General features: G+C 36.9%; 2 protein-coding genes across 3 annotated transcripts; one reads left to right on the top strand and one right to left on the bottom strand.

The window, feature by feature from the left end:
• The first annotated feature begins 347 nt into the window (after positions 1 to 347).
• On the top strand, positions 348 to 8,739 carry LOC148863057 (2-oxoadipate dioxygenase/decarboxylase, chloroplastic-like). Its single transcript, XM_088977002.1, has 8 exons — positions 348 to 556; positions 661 to 1,060; positions 1,678 to 1,827; positions 2,045 to 2,260; positions 4,259 to 4,380; positions 4,656 to 4,819; positions 6,915 to 7,069; positions 8,102 to 8,739. The coding sequence occupies exons 2-8, from the start codon at positions 824 to 826 to the stop codon at positions 8,198 to 8,200; spliced, it is 1,143 nt and encodes a 380-aa protein (XP_088833128.1). The 5' UTR covers positions 348 to 556; positions 661 to 823; the 3' UTR covers positions 8,201 to 8,739.
• Positions 8,740 to 9,940: 1,201 nt separating this feature from the next.
• On the bottom strand, positions 9,941 to 24,062 carry LOC148863056 (serine/threonine-protein kinase PBL34-like). Of its 2 annotated transcripts, none has more exons than XM_088977000.1 (6): positions 22,941 to 24,062; positions 21,978 to 22,315; positions 21,714 to 21,849; positions 11,721 to 11,860; positions 11,518 to 11,641; positions 9,941 to 10,817 (listed from the first exon to the last, which is right to left on the bottom strand). In XM_088977000.1, exons 1-6 carry the CDS (start codon positions 23,128 to 23,130, stop codon positions 10,294 to 10,296), a joined length of 1,452 nt encoding a protein of 483 aa, XP_088833126.1. In that variant the 5' UTR covers positions 23,131 to 24,062; the 3' UTR covers positions 9,941 to 10,293. The 2 variants fall into 2 exon arrangements, with proteins under 2 accessions (XP_088833126.1, XP_088833127.1); XM_088977001.1 differs by having other exon boundaries at positions 11,721 to 11,857; positions 22,941 to 24,047.
• Between the last annotated feature and the right edge of the window lie 1,398 nt (positions 24,063 to 25,460).

Raw genomic sequence — 25,460 nt, 5'->3', positions numbered from 1 at the left:
GCTTTTAAAAAAGTGACAATAAAAAATATCAAAATTACAAAAAATCATACTAAATAATTATAATAACTCCATTGACGATATTCCTTTATAAAATACATGCAAAACGCATGACATACATATTAACACCTTAAAGACACGCGATCGGCACTAAGTGCTTGATGACGCGACGAGTTCACGCGATCGGCACACGTGCACTCGCTACCCTATGCCACGTCATTGTTTCCCGCCCAGGAAATAGGATAAGGTTTTCTGAATAGACGTATGACTGACATAAGAACCAACAAATTTCAATTTGGTACGAAAGCTAATTAGAAAAGATAACTTTCCACGCTACGGCACCAGCGTTATTGCTATCTGCTCCGTACGACAGGAATTACAGGAATTACTGGGACTCGCCCTGCGATATAAGATGTTTGTCCCACACCATCGATCGGCTAATGACAAATGTCAAATGCATATTCACTACTCAGAGCACGGAAGTCCTTGTCAAACCCTCGGAGCTGTCGTGATCGGTCCCAGTGTCCGACCGTCCCACTCACTACTACTATAATTAATGGTGAGATATTCTCGATGTGCGGCTTTAGTTTCTTGTGTTAAGTTGTATCCAGCCCTTTGTTCTCAGCAGATCTAACCGGCATTCTTTTTTCTTTTTGGTAAAAGAGGACAGGCATTCTGACATAGATTCGCAAAATAATCAATAAAAGAAAGCTTAGATGTATTTGTTTCCTTAAACCACCTGCTTGGCTGCTTCACGAGCTTTGGAGCAGACCAGAGAGAGAGAGAGAAAGAGAGAGAGAGAGTGGATTTCTGAACAATCAGATCGATGGAGGCTACCCGGGTTTCCTATATGATTTCCTTATGCTCGTATATGAAAAGTAGGTCTCCTTCGTTACCCTCTTTGAATTTACTATCCTCTTCGTCGTCTCTCTACGACACCAAATCAAGAAATTTAGTACACTTAAAGACAAAATTTCCCGGCAATTCGATTTGTAACAGAAGACGAGATCTCTGCATGGTTTCTGGTTCAAAAACAGATGGATTTCAGGGTTCGACTCTTCAGGTGCATCTCCATTCAAAATTACTAGACCGATCATTTCTGTTCTTATTTCATATAGAGAGGACCATTATGCACCTTGATTCTTTTTCGGTTTTATTATTATTTTGATTTCAGAGGTATGAGCCTCTGCACGAGGATCAGTTATGGTTCTCCTTTCATGCCCATTGGGCTAGTGGAAATCACTCATCCCCTAATCGAAGCTCTTGCCTATGCAAATGGAGCCTACTGTGTAATAATGATCTTCCAGTGAAAGGATACAGCTATCACTTGATACTTCAACAAGTGTTATTGCTCGAAATGCATTTGATGCTGTTCTGATCAGGGAAAAAAGAGAAAGAAAAGAAAAAAGACTTTTTTTTTTTTTTTTCTGTATTCTGCTGTTCATTATAAAATACCTCTCTCTCCTTTTTCCTAAAACCTTCTATTTTCTATCTCTTACTCTTTTTTCTCTGAATATCATTTCGGGTTCTTCTAAATGTTTAATTCATTGTTCAATTCATAGAAATTTGTTGTGCCTGTTGTATCACATAACTATCAAGCTTGTGAATATTTATTTTTCTCGATTAGTGGGTAGTTAGTATGCACTATTACCACTAAAGCTAATGCTACCTTTATTTTAGGGTGCTGAATCTTTCTTTAGGAGCGTGCTGGCAAGTATGGAAAGGGTGTATTTGAGTAGGAATCCCACTGCAAATGCCATTTTGGAGCTTGTTCGCTCATTTGGTGATGATCAGATCTGTTATGATCATCTAGCGTTTCGAACTTTTGGGGTATATTTCTGTTGCTATTTTTTTCACATTTAGTTTAATTTCTTAGCTTTCAACAATGGAATTACTTATGTTTGCCATTTCCTATTCTATTACAAAGATACACACTCTAAGAAATTTTGTCAACTTTAGTACACTCTCCTAGGAAAATGCAAATTTTCTTGAACCATTTCCTACATCCCAATGGAATTACTTATATTTTTCATCTATAACATGGTAGGTTCATGACTATGGAATTGATTCAATGGCAAGATTTTTCCTTGATTTTGGTTATACACAACGCGAAGAATTGAGATTTCCTGCAAAAAAACTGAAAGCATTGTGGTTTGCCCCTCCCACTACCTCATCTTCTGATAGCGGGACTGGTGTTAATGGGCCTTTACCAAGAATTTTCATATCAGAACTTCTTGTAGATGAGATGAGTCTGCAAGCTCAGGTACAGTCTGTTGAGATGGTTATAATTTTGTATTGAAATATAATGAATGCAATAAACTTTTACAGTGGAAATTTAGGGGGTATTTCTCCAACCTGATTTTTTTTTTCGAGTTTCAAAAGAAAAGGTTTCACATCATCCATGTACTAATCTCCTGCCCTTTTGTCTTGGGTGTTTGGTTGTCTTTTTCTCACGTGCAAGCAGATTCTCCAGAAAATTTGGAGAATCTTTTCTTTGAGTTATTTTCATCTTCTAGGAGGAGAGAGAAAGTGATGTGGTGGCGAGCAAAGGTAGCTTGGTTATGCTACATTTGGAAAGATAGAAATGCCAGAATATTTAAGGCAAAGGTCCATACAAGAGAAGCTGCTATTGAAAACTTTGTGGTAAGGGTGGTTCACTGGATAAAATCTATAGAAATGTTAAAACACTTCTCCATGGATGACATCTATTGGGGATGGTAAATAGTGGCTTCAACATCAACATCAAAGACAAATGTTATCCTTTATTGGAGATCATCAGCCCCTTGTCTAACCAAGCTGAACTTTGACAACTGTACTGTAGGTAAACCGATCAGGTCTTAGAAATAGACAAGGATATTTAGTGGCTATGTTCTCAACTCCTATTGGCCATGGAAATTCTGTGAATGCAGGATATTGGCTGTCTTACAAGGGTTGAGATTGGAAAATATGCTTGATTATAGAGGTCCTTTGGTGGAAGATTCTAGGGGGGGGAGGGTTGGTGAGTGAATGAACGAGTGTTGGTGGCCAGAAAATTCAGGAGGGAGAGAGAGAGAGATGTGGGGGGCCCCTTTCGGAAATGGGTTCCCTTATTTATATTTTTCTTTTCTTTCTCTAATTAAAGAATCTTCTACAATTTCCAATTTTGCTTAGTTAGCATAAGCAGCTGGCTCGGTTTGCTAACATGTGCCCTAGATCAGACTGGGGGGGGGGGGGGGGGCGGTTTGGTTTTGGATTGAACTGGGTCTATGCTGGGTCAGATGCCCATGCTCTTACAAGTGATTAATAGAAGAATGCTATTTGGGCGGGGGGGGGGGGGCAGTTATGCAACTGAAGTATTGCTTATAGTTTAAGCAGCTGATGCTAGCCTAAAACTAAAGATGGGTGCTTGGCACACTCTGTATTTTACACATTCTTTATATAAACCAATAAAGTTATATTCAGATAGAGATTTAATTAAATGGTTATTAACTCATACTTTTTCCTTTTTTCTTTGGGCCCAATTCCATTTAAATGTGGGTGGATATGGTCCATATAAGCTTTAAACCAGCACTTGTGAGCGGTTGCATAGGAGATTTTGGTGTGTTACCACCCACCAAATGGTAGGCCATATGTGCCTCATGGAAGTGAAAATATATTTTTTGTTTTTTAAAACATCTTTTTATTTATTTTAGAAACAAGGTTATTTTTTCTTAGATGAAACATATCTTTTTCTTTTTCTATTTTTTGTTTTTTTCTTATGTGGCGTATATTAGAAACAAGAACAGACATTCATGTTGGAGAATATGTATTTTCTCTTGTTTCCTTTTTGTTTCTCTATGTGGTATCTATTAGAAACGAGAAAAAGAACATTTGTGTTGGAGTGTAGCCCCTTAGTTTCTGTGGCTCATATGCAGTTTTTTGGTAATTCTTTTGAAATGGACTACGTGTGTTTAGACCCAACTTCATTCGTTCTTAAAGAAGGATACATAACATGATGTGACCAGAGTCTGCTTAAAATTTAACTTTATGGAGCTTGCAAGAATAATCTAACCATGAATTACCTTTATTATTGTCATTTACTCCGAAGTCAGTGACCTCACTGAAATATCTGACACAACAGGGAATTGGATGAATAGGTTATACAAATTCCATCTTTTTTTAGTCCAGTAGACTTGGATTAATCTGATAATACTCAATTTTGTCACCTGGCATTTTGGATTTAGAATAATTTTTCTTATTTTCTTTATTCTGAGTGTGATAAGGCTTTGCTTCATATTCACAGGAAATAATAAAAAGATATACCAAAACATCTGGTAATGGAAATAAGTATGCAGCTCTTGCAAGTGCTTTAGGATCATTAACATGGGAAAAACCCTTATATTCTGACTTCCAACAATTAGCCAGGTACTTATTCTTTAAAGTTCCAGTGTTTTTTGTGGTTCCTTTGAGCGAGTCTATTATTCTTTCCTACTGGACAGGGTATACATGCCATTATCTCAGAACTTGGTATTATTATCAAATATTTAATTTCTATGAAATGATTAAGAATTTTGTTCACCTAATTGACAGGTTCTGTCTTTATTGTGTCATGGGTAAATTAGATGCAACATACTTTGCTTCAGATACAACTTTACAAACTTCTGCCGTGGAGCCTTACTATTTGGTTTGTGAATTGACAGGGAAAGTGAATATGCTGCATGGACTCTTGTTAATGGATATGCAGTGAACCATGTCACTATTTCTACTCATCGTCTGAGATCTCACCTGAGGAATATAAAAAGCCTCAATCAATTCATTGAAGAGAATGGGTTCAAATTGAACTCTGAAGGAGGAGTTCTTAAAGGTTGCTTATAATATTCTTATACTGAAAAATTCAAGTTTATTAAGTTTTCCTTCTTTCTTTCTCTAGATAATATAGAACTAAAGTTTATTAAGTTTTCCTTCAGTGTAATGTTTTCCTTTTACTCTTTATTTATTTGATATAAATTAACAGTTCCTATAGAACAATAATAAGTAATTAGAACAAATTTTTAGATCATTTTCTACATGACATTAGACTTCAATTATATGGGCTAGTTTAATAACATATATTTCTTCAGATATGACCATAAGCACATATTTTTCCATCCTGCTGAGCCTGGCTCCCAGACAAATGTTGGTTTTTGATTCCTGTGTATGTTCCTGCAGCACTTAAGTAAGGAAACTGGAATGGAATTCTTTTTCTTTTAAATACAAAAAATGGTATGAATTTTTCTTATTTTACAAGTGATTTGACAAAAAATGAAATATGTAAGGCTTCAAAATTCTACTAATTTTTCAAAATAAGGTCATTACCCAATGATGGTCCTATAAGTCTTCAAAATAAACTTCCTAATTCATCAAGTGCTAAGGCTATCACATATGACTGCAACATGCACTAAAATTGATGATATCGTACTTTTACTCCTTTGGCATATCATCTGCTGGCACTGGGAGAATACTTTCATGGCTTGAAGGGAAGCAGAAAATTTATAGTTGTTTATTCCAGCAACTGTTTTTCGGCCAGCTACATTAGTAACATTCTTGTATAAGATAAATCTGATAAGTTTTTTTTTTTAATGAATGATAATTAGGAAAAAAAATCTAATACTTGCATTTGGTTTGCTCTTGGTGTATATGTTGATGTTCTTGTCAGTTGCTTGTCATAGGGATCGTTTGATTGCACTTTTCAGAGGTCTGAATCTGAAAATGCTACTTTTCAGACCTCACCCCTTGTTTGGTTTTACCTCTTAAAATTGGTCTGAATCTTATTTTCAGATCTGAAAATAATAGACCTTGGGCCGGCTCTTAACGTGCTCAGACGTGTTTCAGAGCCTGTGCATAGTCCACAATATTTTGGAAATGGCGCAAGTTACCCCTGATAACCCCAAACCCAGAAAACCCAAACATTCTACCTCTCTCTCTCTCTCCCCCCTGCCCTGTCTTCTCGCCACCGCCGCTGCAAGCTGCAGCTCTCTCTCTCCCCCTGTCTTCTCGCTCTCGCTCTCGCTCCCCTGTCTTCCAACCACTGCCACCGCGGCTGCAAGTTGCAGTGGCGACTCTCTTTCTCCCCCTCCCCTGTCTTCCCACCACCACCACCACCGCTGCAACTCTCTCTCTCTCTCTCTCTCTCTCTCTCTCTCTCTCTCTCGTCTTCCCACCACCACCATTGTTCGGTGAATAATAATAACATTTTTATTAATTATTAATTGTAAATTATTTTAATATTTTTTATTAAACATTAATTATTTTTTATTAAATTTACTTGTGTTATTTATTAGTTATTAATTATTAACTAGTAATTTTTAATTATTTCATTAATTTTTAAAAATTATTTTAATTTTTATGTGTAAATTATTAATTAGTAATTATTAATTATTTTAATATTTTTATAGTCATTAATTTTTTTTTAATTTTAATCGTTTCATTTATTAATTAGTAATTATTAATTTATTATTTTTTATTTGTATTGTTTCAATAGTATTTTGAGGTTGAAAATTATTTTTTATGAGATAATGCAAATTGAATTCAACATTTCCAAATAATATGTTTTAGGGGTAAAATAGTAAAATCAGTAAATTTCAGATGGTAAAGGGTTGATCCAACACAAACAAACTTATGGATTCAGATCCTCTAAAAAGTAGAAAAGCATCTATGCCTCTTTTCAGATTTCAGACACTTAATATCTTTTCAACTTTTCAGATCTGAATTTTCAGATTTATCAAACGCCATCATAGTTTTTTCCTTTTCAAATAAATTATTATCCTGACTTAGGTGCCAATTTTTGTTGCAAAAAACACTCATGGAACAATTATTGTTATTGCTGTTGTTGTTTCAACTTTTTATTTATTACTTTCAATGGGTTCTATTAGAAGGCCTTGGGAGTGAACAATTGGTGACTTTCTTTCTGTTGTAAACAGTCAGCCCTGATGGACTTCTGTTGCAAAGCTCAACAGTTGCAGATTCAATATCTTTCCATTTCTCTGATGGTATAACTGAATCTGTTCCCTGTTCATACATCGAGTTTGCGGAACGCCTTGTGCTGCCTCGGTATAAAAGCTTACCTGAAAAAGAGGTACCATTTTTACTTATTTGCTCATTTAAATCTTATATTTTAATGCAAGGTGTGAAAAGTGAACGATTGTCCCATTAAATCTGCATACAGATTATCCTCATGATTAATACAACTGAACGCTTCTTATTGGCTTTTGTGGAATAAGCGATGCACTTGTAGTGTTAATCACATCAACATCTAGGAGTAAGGGCAGGATGCTGAACCATAATATAATGAATTTCCTACACACGATATCTCTGATGCTCAGTTCTAGTTCAACTCGGTTGTCTTCCTAAATCCAACAGTTTTTTCTATACCCAATGGATTCCTTGTTTTAAATTTAACCAGTTCATATACATAATGAATTCCTCCATATGCATGCCCTACGGATCTTATAGGAAAGATGAAAATTCATAATGCATGCTGCATGCTAGATATTCGTTATATCAAAAAGCAAGGAGAAAAAAGGAAAAAATGATTAGAAATGTTTGAGAATCTGAAGCATGTCTAATACGGGCATTTTTTTGGAGTCCATAAAATATTGGTTATCAGAGCTTTGGTATTTTCTTAGGACTTTCTCAGCTTCCCCCTTGTTAACTATTAGCAATACTGATTTTCTTGATTTATTTAAGACCCATCTCATATCATGCAAGTCTGCAGCAGGGTTATAAAATGGATATTTAATGTGGATTAAGCCTATATGTATAATAGATTTTCAATCCAAGATGCAAAGCATGAAGTCAAATTTTCTACGGCAATTACGCAAGTCTATTGGTTTATGTATCTTTTTGGCCTCATGAACTGGTTGTGGTTTACTGATTCACTACCAAAGAAATAGAACGTGTATGGCTTTTTGAAATTCACTAACTGCTCTCTTGTTTTGATGTTCCTTTCTGGGCATGGTCCACTTTGTCAGGTCATTTAGGGAAGAATGTAACATAACCAGAAAACTTACACCATTCCACGTTTGAATCTTTATTGGGGCTTAAAAAGGCTCTCTGGTTTATTTTCTATAGGGTGTTGCTAAGTACTTTCATCTTTGTAAATGCACAGATAAAGGAGTTCCACAGACGCGATGGTTTTGAGGTTGGAAATGCTGACAAGATATTCGAGAGCACATCCAAGGATCAACTAACCAGGAAAGCTTCCTGAGACGACCTGGGCCCATGTCCACGTTGATTATATATATCTACATGGAAGCGCCGATCTAGTGGGCCTTTAACCATAAGTCGTCATGTATTACCATTGTTGGTAAAAAAGAGATTTCGATTTACGACCCTGATCGCGATTTAAAGGAAGTACTTGGGCGTCATGTTTATCTGTTTCCATCACAACCATGCTGCAGGCACTACCCTTGTCCATTTAATGATCTCAATTCACACTGCAGTCTGCACCTACTGGGTTTACAACGTCGCCCAAACTCTGAATGCAGAGCTGGTAAGGCCTCAAAGAATAAGGATGACCTAGTCTAGATGGAAGCTACTATTTTCTTTATTTGGAAATCCAAAAAAGCATGTGTTTGCAGATGGTGTCGACATGAACCGAGCTTTTTTACGAGTTATTTGAATTCGACTTGTGAAAAGTTTGTTTTGGTTCAGTTTAAACCAATCTTTGAATCGAGTTTGAACCCAATATATAGACTCATTTGCTAATTGAGATGAGTTCAAGTTTAATAAAACTCGATTTATGAAGCTTGCAAGTCTAATCAAGCTTATATATTATATTATATATAACATTTTTTATTTTTTTATATGTATAATTTTTTACATGTTAAATTTTTTATTATTTTATGAAGCTTGGTTCACTGTCAAAAGCTCGAGCTGAGCTGAAATTGAACATATGAGCTTTTGAATCAAGCCAAATTCGAGTTCATGTTTATACTTTTAGCCTAAATTGGCCTGAACTCGAGACTAGTTTTCTGTTGAGCCGAACTTGAATAACCATATATTCAGATCCACTTGGTTCTAATTCACTCTTATTTGCATATGTTACCAGAAGTGGATCCGAATAAACTTTAATTTGGGTTGGTTCGGACTTTGGAGGACTATTTTTTTCATCCTCTCTGCTACAAACAAGGCATACAAGGGGCTACGAAACCCAATCCAAAGTAAACATTATATTGGTGCACATTGTGTACTGTCCATCGGACGTACCAGCAACTGGAATTTTTAAGTTCCGAATTCTGATTGAGTTTCATGGTCCGTTGTAAACATGTTATTTGTAACAGATCCAAAGGCCTGCATAACATGCCTCGTCGTGTTGTCGTGCACTTCCCTGCAGATCCAACTGCACATTTGTTGAATCATTCTGCACATGGTTTCCACATCACTGCCTTAATCCAATGGCAGGTATCCTTCTCTCCATGCAAGCATGTAACCTTCATTCAGAATTTCACATTCAGTAACCCCACCTAAACTGGATCATGCTTGGTTGTATTTGAGCGGAAACTTTGACCCGAGCAACTATGGACAGGACCATACTTGTTTTTGAGAAAGCCCGTACGCAATTCATTCAACCTGCTGAACAAAATTGTCGCTTACAGAGAAATGGGTGCACCAACAAACAGCAAGGGTGTTATTTCGAGTGCGGAACCATTCTTAATATAATGACAAGGTCCCAGTAGAGAAATTCAAGACAAACCCAACTTTGGCGACAACCCACAATATTATAGTGTCGTTGCATGGAGAGATGGTTCAAGTTGCTACGGCTGTAATAGTATTCTGTATGTATTCATACCATATAGTCAGACGGTGCAATCCCACCAAGCAAAATTCAAAATATCTAACCTGTAAGTTTTCCACATGGCAATCGCTCTATCTATCCAATCAAATATTTTGAAGGCATATTTATATTAACAAAGATGGAAGAGAAAGAAGCATCATAAGCATCAGGTCACCGGTCAATCAACTATACTCTTACCTTTTTGATATTTTCAAACAAATTAAATGCAACATAAGGTGGCATTACAATTCTCTCCAAAACCCTCTTCCACATTCCCCCCTCCCGATGACCATTTCCTTGATGGAAGGGCACAGCCCACCAACTCTCGTCACAATTTAAAATACACTGCATCCGCTTAGAGATCCACTGCCTGTTCAGTATTCCAAGACTAGATATGACCTCGTGATGATCATGTATTTATACATAAGAAGGAAAGAAATGTAAATTAAAAAAAAAAAAAAGGAAGTCTAGGATGTTGGGATGCAATGGATGAAATATGGATATAGAATCATAGAAACTGAACATCATGCCTGTTTACCATTGGGTTTGGGTGACTGGTGGGGTTGGTGGTGATGGTGGTGGTATGGAGAAGCATGCGAACCATTTGGCATCGAAAGGCTCCTTGTTGGTTGCCCATTCCTCAACAGAGATCCTCCCTGTGTCCGAAGACCATTTCTAGTTAGGTTGGACCCAGTTCTCTCTGCTAGCATTGTTTGGTAGTAGTAGGAGCTAGCCATGTCCCTCAGATTCTGTAGAGGCTTCAGGGCTTCTACAACTTCACTCATCAAAGGTCTGGCTTTGGGGTCCCGGCTAAGACAACGATGGGCCAGCTGTGCAGCCTTCTCTGCACCTTTGATTGAGAAATGGCCCTCAAGACGAGGATCTATTAGCCGATAAAACCTTTTCTTCTCACCAAGATATGGTCGGGCCCATTCCACCAAGTTATGCTCCCCATTTGGTCGGTTTTTATCCATGGATCTTCGGCCAGTCAGCATCTCTAGTAAAACCACCCCAAAACTGTATACATCACTCTTTGACGTTAGATGCCCTGAAACAAAAGATGGATTGTATAAGAAAGAGAGATGGAGGGTCGTGGAGATGCCCTGTTTAGTAATCATGCACATAAGTCAGCCAAAAGTCCAAGAAGCTGGAAAGGCAATAATCTTCAGGTCTAAATAGAACATTAACTATAGAAAAATTTTGCAAATAGCACTTGCACAAAAAAAGGTTATTTTTGGGGGGCAAAGAAAATTCGGGCGTGGATCTCTCAATGTTCTTTTTCTCTTTTGAGAATCTAATAGCTTCTCTCAAGTTTTTTTTTTTATCAACAACAAAAAGGATGTATTCATTGAAAAACTGAATCCCTATTCTAGATGGATAATATGCAATATAGAAACATGTCTTGCAACGAAATGTAAAGTTAGGTTGGATAAAAGATGCACAGAGATATTTACTAAAAAAAATAACAAAAGAAAAGTGCAGAGTTGCATTCAGAAGATGAAGATGGATCATGGAACAAGAATTTCAATTGGACCAGAGAACTTGAGGAACAGAAAACCATTATAGGATCTCACATCACATCAAAAGACTCTTAAACCATCCAAGCCTGTGTTATGTCACAATAACATTTTACTAAGAAAATTGCCAGAAAATCCATGAAAGACAGTTAAACAATAACAAAATATACCCAAAAAAGAAGAATGTGCAATTTGTTCGTATGAAACCATTAAAAAATGAATCATACCGACCTGTCATAACGTACTCTGGAGCTGCATAGCCATATGTTCCCATCACTCGAGTAGAAACATGAGTCTTATCTCCCTCAGGACCATCTTTGGCTAGTCCAAAATCAGAGAGCTTTGCATTATAGTCCTGGACCAGCATCCCATCAGATAAGGACTAAAATTGGGGAAAATGTAATGGTTCATAGTGTGTCAAGTTTGTCACCTACCGCATCTAACAGGATATTAGATGTTTTAAAATCTCGATATATAACAGGCCTTTCAGCTTCTTCATGAAGAAATGCAAGGCCCTTGGCAGCACCAAGTGCAATTCTCATCCTTATGGACCAGGGGAGAGGCAGGGACCCTTCTGCATACAAAATGATTGTTACCGGAATACATTAAACATCAATAATGGAAAAAATATATGATTAACAGAAATTAAAAAAAAAATCTGGACAGATGGTCAAGTCGACAAAAATATCAAAGAGAGACCATGATTGCAAAGAAATGCGAGAGAACATCTTTGACAAAATGTGACAGAGAAAAGGGAATTCTGCAGTTAGATGAAAAGTGTTAAATATAAATGCTCAATGGATCCTGGCATAATCTTTTCTTTATCAGTGTATTCTGAGAGAATATCTTTCAAACAAGGGTAGAATAAAGCTTTGCACTTATTAACACAAAGCAGTAAAGCCTACTGTTTTTGGTAAAGCTAGACAATGGAACTCTAGAAATGGCTTCATAATAACTTAAGGAATACAAAGAGATAAGATTTTACTTCTAACTAGAAGCAAATCCTTGGTGGAGCTCAGAAAGTGAACTAGGCATGGATGAAAAAGTCAGGCTGACCACAAACTGAAATGCCAACACAACCATATAGATAATTTTGCATAGTAGATATGGTTTAAGAAGCTTGGCATGTAATCAAACTCCCATGTAATCAACAATGAATGTCACTCTGCAAGTTGAAAGCTCTGAAGAGAAGGGACCAAAAGGACATGAATCAAAGCAGTAATGATAGACCAACACCTATCATTCAAGAGAAGGTAAAAGTGGAAAAGAACCGAACAATGCTAAATAGAAAAATGAATATAAATAAGTATAAGCTAATACATATAAGATTCTATTAATACTTTGTAAATACCACTAAAAACTGAGAAACAAAATCTTTTCCTTTCCTTTAATACCTTTTTTTTTATCAATAACACTTTCATTAAATCATCAGTAGAAAATTTACAGGAGGAAGACAAACACACTTATCTTCCAAGAGCCACAAAGAACCTCATGAAAGGAAAAAAAAAAAAGAAGAAAAAGAGAAAAGAAGACACTAAAGTTACAGCTTAGCCCAAAACAGTGAATCCCTTTCTGCCCCTTGTTTAGCTAAACCGTCAGCTAGGGAATTAGCCGATCTTTTAACCCAACATGTCTTAACTTCCATCTCCCGCACCAGCCACATGAATTTCCTCCTCTCATTGTTGTACTTCCATAAACTATTTTGATCTTTAGTCAGCCACCCTATTACCACCTCTGAATCCCCTTCAATTATGAGTTTCTTGATGTTCAACTCCTTAGTTTTCCGGACTCTTTCCATAACTGCAAAGATCTCAGCTCTAAGGGAGTCACCCACTCCAATTGGGCCTGAGAACATGGCAGAGATGACCCCATTTTCGTCCCTAAAAACACCTCCAATCCCTGATTGTCCCGGGTTTCCCCTACTACAACCATCAAAGTTTAATTTCAAGAATCCACTAGGTGGGGGAGTCCAAGCCACATTCATTACTGACTTGGTCTGTGTGCAATTTGCAATTTCACCCCACTTCCTCAACATGTCATCCACAGTGTAATCTGAGAATAGTTCCAAAGATTTCAGCCACTGTACCGCCTTAATATGTATGATAGCCCTCAGATCTGCTGCTCCTCTCTGGATTTCTGAGAATATCATGGAGTTTCTTTCTTCCCACAATGTCCAACATACTGCAGCCCTTAGTCCTCTCCACATTATCCTTCCCCTTTTTATCCACCACCTGAAAAAGGTAGGGGAGAAAAGGCCCTGCAAGTCTGATGGGGGATTCCAGTTGCATCCAAATAAGAAAGCCCAATCCCAAATTGACCTCGCAAAATGGCAATACACTAGTAGGTGAAAACCAGTCTCCCCATCCGCTTTACATAGAACACACCATTGAGGTGACAAGCAAGTATTGGGTCTCTTCTTTTGGAGTAGATCACCAGTGTTGATTCTTTCCAGATAGGCTTCCCAACAAAAACTACCAACCCTAGGAGGTATTGCTCTACACCAAACCTCACCGACAGGGAAAGGGGGGAAGGTAGGACTGGTGGAGGTGTACAAATTATAGAATCCGCCCTAGTAGGGTCTAAGACAACGTTATCAAGAAATGCAATAAGGCTCGAAATACTGTCGAGGTATGAGTCCCTCAAATCCCTTCTTAGACCCAAGTTCCACCCAATCCCAGAAGTTGAAGAGGACGGGGTGGTGAAAGACGAGATCAGCTCATTTTTCAAATCAGAAAGAGCATACAAAGAAGGAAACTGATCCTTTAAAGGGGCGTTCCCCACCCAGGTTTGTTCCCAAAATTTTATGGAGTTACCGGCATTCAAGTCATACCTGATATTAGGGGAGAAAACTAGTAGCAGATCATGAATGGCTTTCCAAGGATAATTGCTTGTGGTCCTAGCTCTGATTCCAACGTCCCATCCATTGTGCTCCAGCCCATGTATACTTGCCACTATTCTAGCCCATAGCTTCTCCTTTTCCATAGGGAACCTCCACAACCACTTCCCCAACAGAGTCATATTCCTTCTCCTGATACTCCCAAGCCCCACGCCACCACAAGACTTACTCCTACATACTATCTCCCAGCTAACTCTGTGATCCCTCTTCTCCTCTCCTGGCTCCCACAGGAAATCTCTCATTAGCTTCTCTAATCTGTTAGCAACCTTCACTGTGATTTTAAACACTGAAAGGAAAAAGATGGGTAAGTTAGCAAGCGTGGCCTTAATTAATGTAATTCTCCCATCGAGAGAGAGGCAGTTCTTTTTCCAGGATACCAGTCTTTTTTCAAACCTTTCCACCACCGGGTTCCAAAAACTCTCTCATGGGATTATCACCTAATGGCAACCCTAAGTAGTTCAAAGGCACCCCAACATTTCAACACTCTCCCTGATCTCTCCCTTCTCCAAGTTTAACCCCACTACACAGCTTTTCCCAAGGTTAACCTTCAAGTTAGACATTTTCTCAAACAGTTGTATCACCAACTTCAAGTTCCTAATAAAACTCATCATTACCGCCTTCACTAAATAGAATCGTGTCATCAGCAAACTGTAAGTGAGTGAGGGGGGTTTCCACCCTCCCAACTCTCCAGCCTCTAATGAGCCCCCTAGAATCTACTCTGTGAATCAGTTTCCCCAAAACCTCCACAATTAGAATGAACAAGAAAGGAGACAGGGGGTCTCCTTGTCTTATACCCCTACTGGCTGGAAAGAAATCTACCACTGTCCCATTCACTAGCACTGAATAATGACAACTCCTGACACACCCCATGATCCACTTGCACCATCTAGCCCCAAACCCTAATTTAGTCAAAACTTTCCTCAAGAAATCTCAGTCCACCAAGTCATAAGCATTTTCCTAGTCCAACTTACGGACCACTCCCTTCTTCTTATCCCTCTTAAAGTTCTCCACACACTCATTAGCAATTAAAATATGACCAGTAATTTGTCTTCCACTCGCAAAGGCTCCTTGATAGTGTGCAATGATATCGGGCAGTACATTCTTCAGCCTCAAAGACAACACTTTTGCAATGATCTTATACAAGCTATTAACCAAGCTAATTGGCCTAAAATCCTTCGGGTTGGATGCATCTTTCTTTTTTGGAATTAAGGCTATAAATGTAGAGTTCACACCTGGATTGACAATTCCTCTCCTAAAAAACTCCTCAAACACCCGCAAAAGATCATCTTTTCAAGATATCCCAACAGTCCTGATAAAAAGCCATTGTGAACCCATCTGGCCCTAGAGCTTTTGTTCTATCCATAAAAAACACAGCCTCCTTGATCTCTTCTAGAGTAAAGCTTCTTTCCAACCTTCTCTTGTTCTCCACCCCTACATCTGGCCAGTCCAAACCTTCTACCCACACCCTTATACTCACAGGCTTTCTTAGAATAGATTTGAAGTGCTCCACATAGGCCCTAGCAATCTCCTTTCCTTTAATACTAAAATAAACATAACCAACTTTTTCCCCAAGCAATGTAATAATAGATTCTATAATATTCTTTAAGCATTTATATTAGGTCTATATTGGAAGTACCTTCTTTTTATCCCCCCCCCCCCCCTTCCCTTCTAATTAAAACTCAAATAGAACCTGTAATGGCCTCCAAAAATGGCCCACCATTCACCCCCAAGTTTTATAGGTAAGAGAAAAGAAACGACTTCTTTTTATATAAAAGAAATGACTTTTATAGATCTTAATAATGTCAGCTTCCCTAAACCATTTAAGTTTAATGCCTTTAAGTGCTGCGTATGCACATTGCTGATTTTCTAGTGTCAATGCCCCAAAATAACACTTTAACAGCAACAGAAAGCAGAATGAGATCCAAAACATTCAAGAAATGGCTGATACGTTTGTCCCTAATCAACTCTTGTTTCACAAGTAGCAACCTGCAAATATAAACTTAAATAGAAAAGCAAAAGGAAAACACATAAGACAATAAAGTGCAGAAATAGAAGATTTATGGAGAGAATAATAGATCTTCAAATACTACCTACAAATAGGGATTATGGTGCCTCACTTTAAGACAAAGACATAATGCACAATTGGGTTTTCATGCATGGTTAAAGGTCAGCAAGTATTCTAACATTTCCATTTTAATGGGCATCAAAATGAATCCTACTTGTAACGTTTCCAAAAAACTCCCTAATATTTCAATATGTTTTATGTGTTATTTTGACTTAATTGTTATTTCCTAATTATTCCATTGCAATACCTCAGTTCCATGCATTATGTATTATGTATGGCCATATATCTCATTCTTTTAGATTCCTAGAAAGAAAAAGTAGTATAACAAGCTATTTTTCCTTTGTATTTGAAGGGTACTGATAATTGGTATATACTAGTTTTGATAAACTAGGCCCGGACCAACAGAAAAGACCAAAAAATAACAAAACTAATAAAAATTAATGCATATTAATTTCATGGTTCGCAGTTCAAACCAAGACAAGTCATTAGTCATATAAGATGCTCGCTTTTCCAACTGCATGCTTTTCTCAGGTTGACCCACTGCCACTGCTACCACCATGACCCATCACCGATGCTGATCCACAGTCACTGCTATTGCAGCTGCTTGAGGGCCACTGTCATCCTGTAACTGCTCTATGCCCCCTCCCCCCCTCCTCTGTTCCTTTGCTGTTATTGCAGCCACTAAAAATTAATGCATATTAATTTCATGGTTCGCAGTTCAAACCAAGACAAGTCATTAGTCGTATAAGATGCTTGCTTTTCCAACCGCATGCTCTTCTCAGGTTGACCCACTACCACTGCTATCACCATGACCCATCACCGATGCTGATCCACTGCTACCACCATGACCCATCACCGATGCTGATCCACTGTCACTGCTATTGCAGCTGCTTGAGGGCCACTGTCATCCTGTAACTGCTCTATGCCCCCCCCCTCCTCTGTTCCTTTGCTGTTATTGCAGCCACTAAAGAGGCACTGTTGGCGTGCTGGCTGCCACTGCTTGATCTTTCTCCCCCCTCTCTTTCTCATTTTTTTTTTATCTACGGCTTTAGAAGACCAACCCATAATCTAAGGGAGGAAATCCATGATCAATCTAAAGGTTGTAGTGCTATTATGGGTTGAACCACTGACCCACCATCCAGAGGGAAAAAGCGGTTCCAGAATCCTTTTTTTTTAAATACTAGTAATTTATAGTAAAACTATAACTATAAGATATCGATTATACCTCCTTTTTCATCTCACAAATATCACCAAAGCATTCCAAATATTCTTGCAATGCTTTCACAATCCTTTCAATATTCCAACACAGCATTTTTAACATATCCCCAAAGGAGGTTGCGGGTGCCTTGATGGCTAAAACTGAAGTTAGGTAGTTCACTCTACCCTTGAAATTTGTATTATTTAATTATTTTAACAACTAAAAGACAAAGCAATTCTTTCAGTTCAGCAACTTCAACCAATATCAAGTGGCCCCTTATTAGATTTTACATTAAATAAAATGAAGAAAATAAATTAAATAATATATGGCAACCATAATAGGGAATATTTCACTCATTTACCTACAGTTCCTAATTTTATGCTTCTTTTATTCAATGGCAAGAAGTCAAGACTTGGGGAAAGGGGCCAAAAGAGGCCTCAAAAAGGCAAGGCAACGGGACAAACTTAAGGGGAAAAGGGACCCACCAAACAACAAGACATCATGGAGGTTTCATCTCCCAACACAACTATCTTCCCCCAACCTCTCCGTTAGCCAGACCATCAATCATCCAATTGACAGATCTCAGGATCTGAATGATATGTTTACTCTAGAAGTAAAGGCTCTAACCTCTATAATAAAATATCTCTAAATTTCAATCTATCTGAATTGTTAGTCAACCAGTCCAGAACAATCTGAGTGTCACCTCTACTTAGAATAGTTTTACCCATTTCCATTTGTCATGCAGTAATTTATTGTCATATAATACTTTAGTAATTTGTTTGATTATTCTTTGTGGTTTCCTAAAATATCATCTCATATTTCTTATTAAGTTTCCATGATCATTACAAGATTGACCCAAAATTTTTAACGTTTCCAACATATTTTTCATCTCTAAATGACTAATATTCCCCCAAAGACCATTTATCAAAAAAAAAAAAAAAAATCCCCCAATGACCATTTTCTTGGTATTATGTACTAAGTTTAGCATGGTCATTTTCTATTTTCTTTAGATTCCCACGATCATAAACAAATATAGTAGCACAAAAAGATTACTTATATTTAAAACAGACATTCCTCAGCTCTGATATGAAAAAAAAAAAAATAGGGATAGAAGAACAAATAACACCTAGTACAGAATTGGTTATAATGGGGTTTAATTCCCCAATGGGGAATTTCTAAGAGGAAAAAATGGCAGCTAACATCTATCCAAAAAAGAAAATGACAGCTAACCAACGCTAGCTACATAATTGGGATGTTTGTTACACCTGTATTTTATCATTTTTATAGGCATTAACAAAATTATGAAGAATTACCAATCAAAAAATAATATAAAATAAAATAAATGTCACCTATTATATTGTGTTTATATGATAACAAATAATTTGTCTATTACCTACCTTTCCACACTCTATATGGTAATTCATAATCAAATAGTAACTTGGAAGTGTTTATCCATACTTCTCTTTATCAATTAACTGAATATTTTCCAACACTTCCATAACCCTTATAATATTCTAAAAAAAAAAACTTCTGATATATTTTTAAATTTTTAGTAACTTGGAAGTGTTTATCCATGCTTCTTTTTATCATTTCCTAAAATGTATAAGTGATTAACTGAATATTTTGCAACACTTCCACAACCCTTATAATATTCTAAAACAAAACTTCTGATATATTTTTATATTTTTAGTAACTTGGAAGTGTTTATCCATGCTTCTTTTTGTCATTTCCTAAAATATACAAGTGATCAACTCAATATTTTGTAATGCTTCCACAATCCTTATAATATTCTAGAACAAAATTTCTGATATATTTTTAAATTCTAAGTAACTCATCATCATCATCCAAGCCTTATCTCAACTATATGGGTTGCCTACATGAATCCTGTTTTGCCGTTCCGTTCTATTTAATGCCATATCCATTGTTAAGTTATGAGCACTTAAATAATTTCTTACTACTTTGGCCCATGTCCTTTATGGTCTACCCCCAGCCCTTCTAGTCCCTTTAACTTGCAACAGATCACTTCTTTTTACAGGTGCTGTTGATGGTCTTCTATGCACATACTAAACCATCTTAGTCTACTTCATCTCATTTTATCACCTATTGGAGCTACTCCTACTCCTAGGTTCCCTTCAAATGCCATTTTTCAAATTTGGTTTCATGGATTCTATCATGAGCTGTTTTTTGTTTTTTTGATAATCTATCATGAGCTGTTGTTCAGATTATGATAATTGCATGGAGGATGCCATGATTAAGCACAAATTGAGATCAAATTGGATATACATAGATCCAAATTTGATCCATTAAATTGGATACAAATCAAATCTTTATCTGTCAGATTCAGTTTGGATTTGATCATATTCAAATTCAAATTTGATAATAGAGCCCACTAGAAGCCCTTTACATAAAAACATCCCCATAAATCAAAGCGTGAAATTACCTAAAATGAATTCTTCCTATTGACATTCACAAAATCCTTCAATGGTAATGTGGGTCCATTAAGTACATGATGCTTTTGCCTACAAATGCCAAAAGGACTTCTAAGGCCCTTAATAGATCTTCCTATTCAGTGTATTTAAAATTGATCCAGAAACAGAACTGCTTCTTTTGTCCAGGGGGCAGGCCAGCAGTTCAATATTCCAGGCCAAACTGGTTAAGTTGTAATGTCATAATTAAATAATAAATAGAGAAATATAAAACTACATAAAACTTGTAGAAACTTTGGGTATATCTCTAATATTATATATTCATCTTATTAAACAAAAATAACTGTGATAAATAAGAATTTTTATTAATGATGGAAATGGCTAAAAATACCAAAAATAGGTAAAAGAGAATTAATATTTGACCCACGAAATGGTTCAGCAATTCAACCAGCTAGGTCACTGGGTCATTGTCCGAGTCAATGGTTTTTTTTTTCAGGCAAGTGGTTCAGTAGAAAAATAAACCTGAAAATCTGGCTGGGTGACAGGTTCTGACCAACCGGTTCAACCATCAGTTGAAATCACTGTTCCCATTTCTTTCTCTTGGTGTGCTTCAAAATATAATCATCATAAAAAATACAAATCCCCCAAGCCCAAACTAATTTCTGTTCAAAAAATTAAGAATTAAGACACCATTAATCAAAAAGAGAAAGAACAACCCAACCAGCATTAAAGGTTCAAACAGTGAACAGAATAAGCTCCAAAGCTCATTAGTCTCAAAATAAGAAGGGGTGATCTAGAGATTCTTCACCACCTTGTGCATTAAATACATTTTAAAAATTTGAATCTCCCTATGGTTGAGATGGTTCACAATGCAGAAATTACCCAAAATACAAGCCACATAAGGCCATCCTCCAAACTACCTATGATTGAGATGCTTTGCCATGCAACAACGTCCATAAGCCCTTTTCTAAAGATAGGACTTAAATTTACTTTACATTCCACTATCCAAACTGTCCCATGACTTCACTCCAGGCAACAGGGGCATCTTCCAACTTCTAGAAAAGGATGGCACAGTAAACAATCTTCCTAGCCAACAGATGAGAATTGAATACTGGGTTCCAAGTTATCAAATCACCACAAGTTACAAAAACTTATCAAATGATGCCGTGATCAACTTGGGAAGAAACTCTATAAAGAGAACAACACATAAAACAAAGAATCTCAGGTTCACAACAACCATACTCCCAAGACTAAACATTTATTATCAGTTCCAAAAAATCAACATCCAATTTAGGAAGACCCCAAGATTCAATATAGTATATAATACCTAGACTGTTACATATATGTGACAACAAATACTTGGTCTATTTACCTAATGTTCCTCACTTCATAATAACTAGGGAATATTCATTTACGTTTCAATTATTTCCTATGATATCAACGAATAGTTCAAAAATACGAGTCACAATATTTTTACCAATCTTTACAATATTAGGGCATGAAATTCCCAATATCCTTTCCATTCTTAGAAATCAACATTCCCATGGTTACAACCATACGAAAGTTGGTTCATGTTCACAGTAACTGCATGGAGGATGCTACCATTAAGCACAAAGAATTTGCAGATCTTCCCTTCTTTTTAGACTTTGATGAGATATGCACATTAAGGATACCTACCTCCAAATTAAGAACTGCAACATAGAAAGTTATAAAGATTCAAGTTTTAATACAATGATAGCACGGTGATAAAAAATACCAAGATACTAAAGGCCAATTTTAGGGGTTCTCCAGGCTGCCTTGAAGAATAAATTTAATGTTGAAAATTATAAAGATTTGACATACTTCTAAAGAGATGGTTCTCCAGGCTTCCTCGAGGCATAAACTCATATACTAGCAGCCTTTGATCATCCTCAATGCAGTAGCCAATCAATTTGACCAAATTAGGATGGAGGAGGTCACCAAGAAAATTTACTTCAGCCTGAAAGATGGAAAGAATGTGAAAATATCCATTCATCATTCACGCCTTATCCCAACTATGTGAAAATACCCATTATAGAATACATACATTCGTACATATATATATATATATGAAGAAATAGCTCATACCAGCCACTCTTTATGGCCTTGAAGTCCATCATGATTGAGGGTTTTAACCGCAACAGTAAGCCCAGTCCCAGGTTTAACAGGAGCAGTTCCATTCTCCTCAATCCATCCCTTGAAAACACAACCAAAGCCACCCTCACCAAGAAGACTTTCTGGCCTAAAGTTCCTTGTTGCAGACTTAAGCTCATTAAATGTGAATCTTCGAAGCTGAGAAGCAACTGTCAATTCCTCTCCTACTTTGGGGGTGGAAGGGATATTCTCACCATTGCTAGTGGTTGTAGAGGAGACTACTGGAGCAACTGGTTGGTCTCTACTAGTATCATTTGTAGATTTACATTCCGCTGATCCACACACACAATCAAAACATTAAATGCATAAATGAGTTTATCTAGTTCCGCTAGTCACCATAGAGAAACGTTTATTATTTGTGGAAGTGGAACTATGACAATTTGCAGTAAATAGCCATCAATCAAGATCATCTAGTTTTACCAATCACTCTAGAAAGCCATTTATTGTATGCTGAAATGTGACAATCCTTAGGAAACCATGCTGTGGGCCAGAAACGGCAAAGTAGTATAATGGGAGTAATTTTCAGAGAGAACAAAGAAAACAAAATTGATCAAAACATTTTCCTATCTTAAAACCCACAAGAATAACCTCTTCATAAAATTTGAATCTTCCCCAAGAAAATAATAAAGGTGCCAAATGGTCAAATACGTAGAAGCTCGAGACTTTTTAATTAGGAGAACAGAGGAAAAGGGACAAATTGGTTACTGTCAACATAACATGCAAATAAAATATGCTATATATAGAGTTGATGAAAACAACGCCTATTAAGCGGCAGGAATACAAAATTTCTTCATAAATTCAGATGCTCTGGCAAAAAAATCGAATAAGAATTTAAAGTATCCACACAAATGAACACATCTAAAATGCCAAAGAATTTCGTGAGTAAAAAAAGATTACCATAATGCGTACTGGTGCCACTTATGGAGGTATCCACTTTGGATCTTGAAGAGATGCAGGAACTCATAACCAAAAGCCTAAATTTAATCCAACAACCAGGCTCCTCGGACTTGCCTTCTTTCTTCTTCTTTTCCTTTGATTTCCCCACATCCCATGACTCCGCCTGAATAACATCAGGACCTACTCCCATCTTTAAGAAGCGTTAATTCAACAGTTCATATCTCAACAAGACACAGACCCTATCAAACAACCGCTGCCCCTTAACCAGCCAGAGATTGGAACCCACAAACGAAATATATGACACCACCTTAAAAGCAAAAAGAAAACCTTTGTAATAGAAACTTCAGAGTCAGCATTGAGACCCCAAATACGATGAAACAACAGAGATCACAACTTGCAAAGTCCCCGAGAAACATAAAACATTCCTTTTCAGCTCAAAATTACTCGAACCCAGTTCAGAAATATATCCGGCAGAGCCCAAGATGACTAAAAATCACCAAAAGGCGCAGATCATAGACTAGCCCTTCAAATGAAAAGTAACAAAAACGTCTGAATTGTCTGGCCAATACTAGAAGAATAAGCTCAACCCCCGACAAGAAATGCCCGCACGGAACTCCAAAAACCCTAGAAATAAACTCACGATGGAAGCTGACCAGTTCAGAGCCAAAAAACAACTACTCTGAATTAACTCCTATCAGATTTGTCTTCGCTCTCTCCACTCAAGAAGACTACGGATTTCAAAAGCAAAATCGAGCTGACGGAGAAAACGGGCAGAGGGTTTTACCTGCCCGAAGCCAAAAATGGAGAGCCGACCGTACAGGTAGCTTTCGCAGACGTTGAAGTGTGAAAGAAAGCAGCATCAAAGATAATCCCTCTCTCTAAAGAGAGTGGTAATAAAACCAGAAGAAAAAAGGTGAGAGAGGGGTGGCGATGAATAAAGATCAAGAGATGTACTTGGAAAGAGAGAGAGAGAGAGAGAGAGGGAGAGCAAAAGAACGGGCAGCTCGGGCAGCAGAGAGAGAGAGAGAGAGAATTTGGCCAACCGGTGGATTGTTGTTGTGCCTTGCTTTGCAACAGTGACAAACATGTTCCGGACATCAAACTCCTTTTTCCGAGATTTCTTTCTTTATTTTATTGTTTTTTATCACTAAATTAGTCCTAACACAAATATTTTCCTAATTAAAAAAAGATAAACAACACAGACCAAAGCTAGCACCACGCGCTGTGGCAGGTAACTGCCCTTCAAATCATACTACGGCAACACTATATGCCCTTTAAACTACTCTATAATTGCAACATTGCCACTATTTATGTTTTGTCCTTTTGTATTGAAGGCCCACTTGGGCCGTGCGGATATGATGACTAAACGATAGAGATAAACTCAAAGCATGAACGAGTACAAAATTTTAATTAATTATAAAACCAAACACCTCCTAATCCCGCACAAACAGCTTTATTAAGGTATGTCCTTTTGTAATTAAAAGTCAGTTGGGATTTTGCAACTGAAGGATAATCGACGTTAGGAATGAGACGGACAGAATTGCCCAAACAATAGTATAACAATAAACTTGAAGGAGCATCATTTTTGGGGTAGTATATAGTAATAACATACCATCTAAACCATCCAAAACTATGGCCATCCCTCAATATTGTCCCGCCTACGAAAAGCACAGGTCACAAAGACTTGTTACGGATGGTGAGACATATTAGAGGCAAAAATTTTCAAAACCATGATAATTATGTAATAATACTAAAACTAAATTTTTCTCCATCTTTTATTTATTTATCCCACAAACGCCCCATATCATATCCCAAATTCCCAACGTGTATTGGGAATATCTCCCATTGATGTGCATGTGATGGTGTGTGGGGGGAGGGAGGGTGTGGATGCACAAGAATGGTATTTTGGATTTATTTATTATAAATATATTTATATTGCATGTTTTTAGTTTTTTATAAAAAATATGTATATATGTATATGATAAAAATAGTTGAAAAAATACTTATATTTTTTATTTTTCTTTATATAAATTACTATATTTTTTTCCTTTTAATAATTTATTAAAATTTTTATACATTAAATCAGATATGATTATATATGAATATCCAACATTCTTAATGGATTCAAATTTAAATCGAGGTTTTGAGACCTAATTGGACCATATTTACTATTTGTATTATTGAATCGGATTCAGATATACTTGGTTTAAATCCGAGGTTGATCCATTTACATATCTATTCATTTGACCCCAAGTCTAGAGCTGTAAATTGGATCGTGCTGGACTGGCATGACACAACCCGCATAAAGAGCATGTTGTGCTTCCCTCCCTTGGGATAAGTTAGGGGGTTGGCCTAGCACAACCCACGATCCAAGCCCGTACAAACCCATGCCATGTCGGGTCCTATTTGAAATCACAAATAATTTGATTTTTTTTTTGTTTTTTTGTTAAGTAAAACTAAAATGCTTAACTTTCCTTTGGGAACAATTGAACAATTTGAAAAATAAAAATTCTAACAAAG

The sequence above is a fragment of the Nelumbo lutea genome, chromosome 3 (genome assembly GCF_056320005.1).
Source record: "Nelumbo lutea isolate HS-2025 chromosome 3, American lotus-T2T, whole genome shotgun sequence".
Lineage (NCBI taxonomy): Eukaryota > Viridiplantae > Streptophyta > Magnoliopsida > Proteales > Nelumbonaceae > Nelumbo > Nelumbo lutea.
This window is presented reverse-complemented; position numbering and strand designations above follow the sequence as displayed.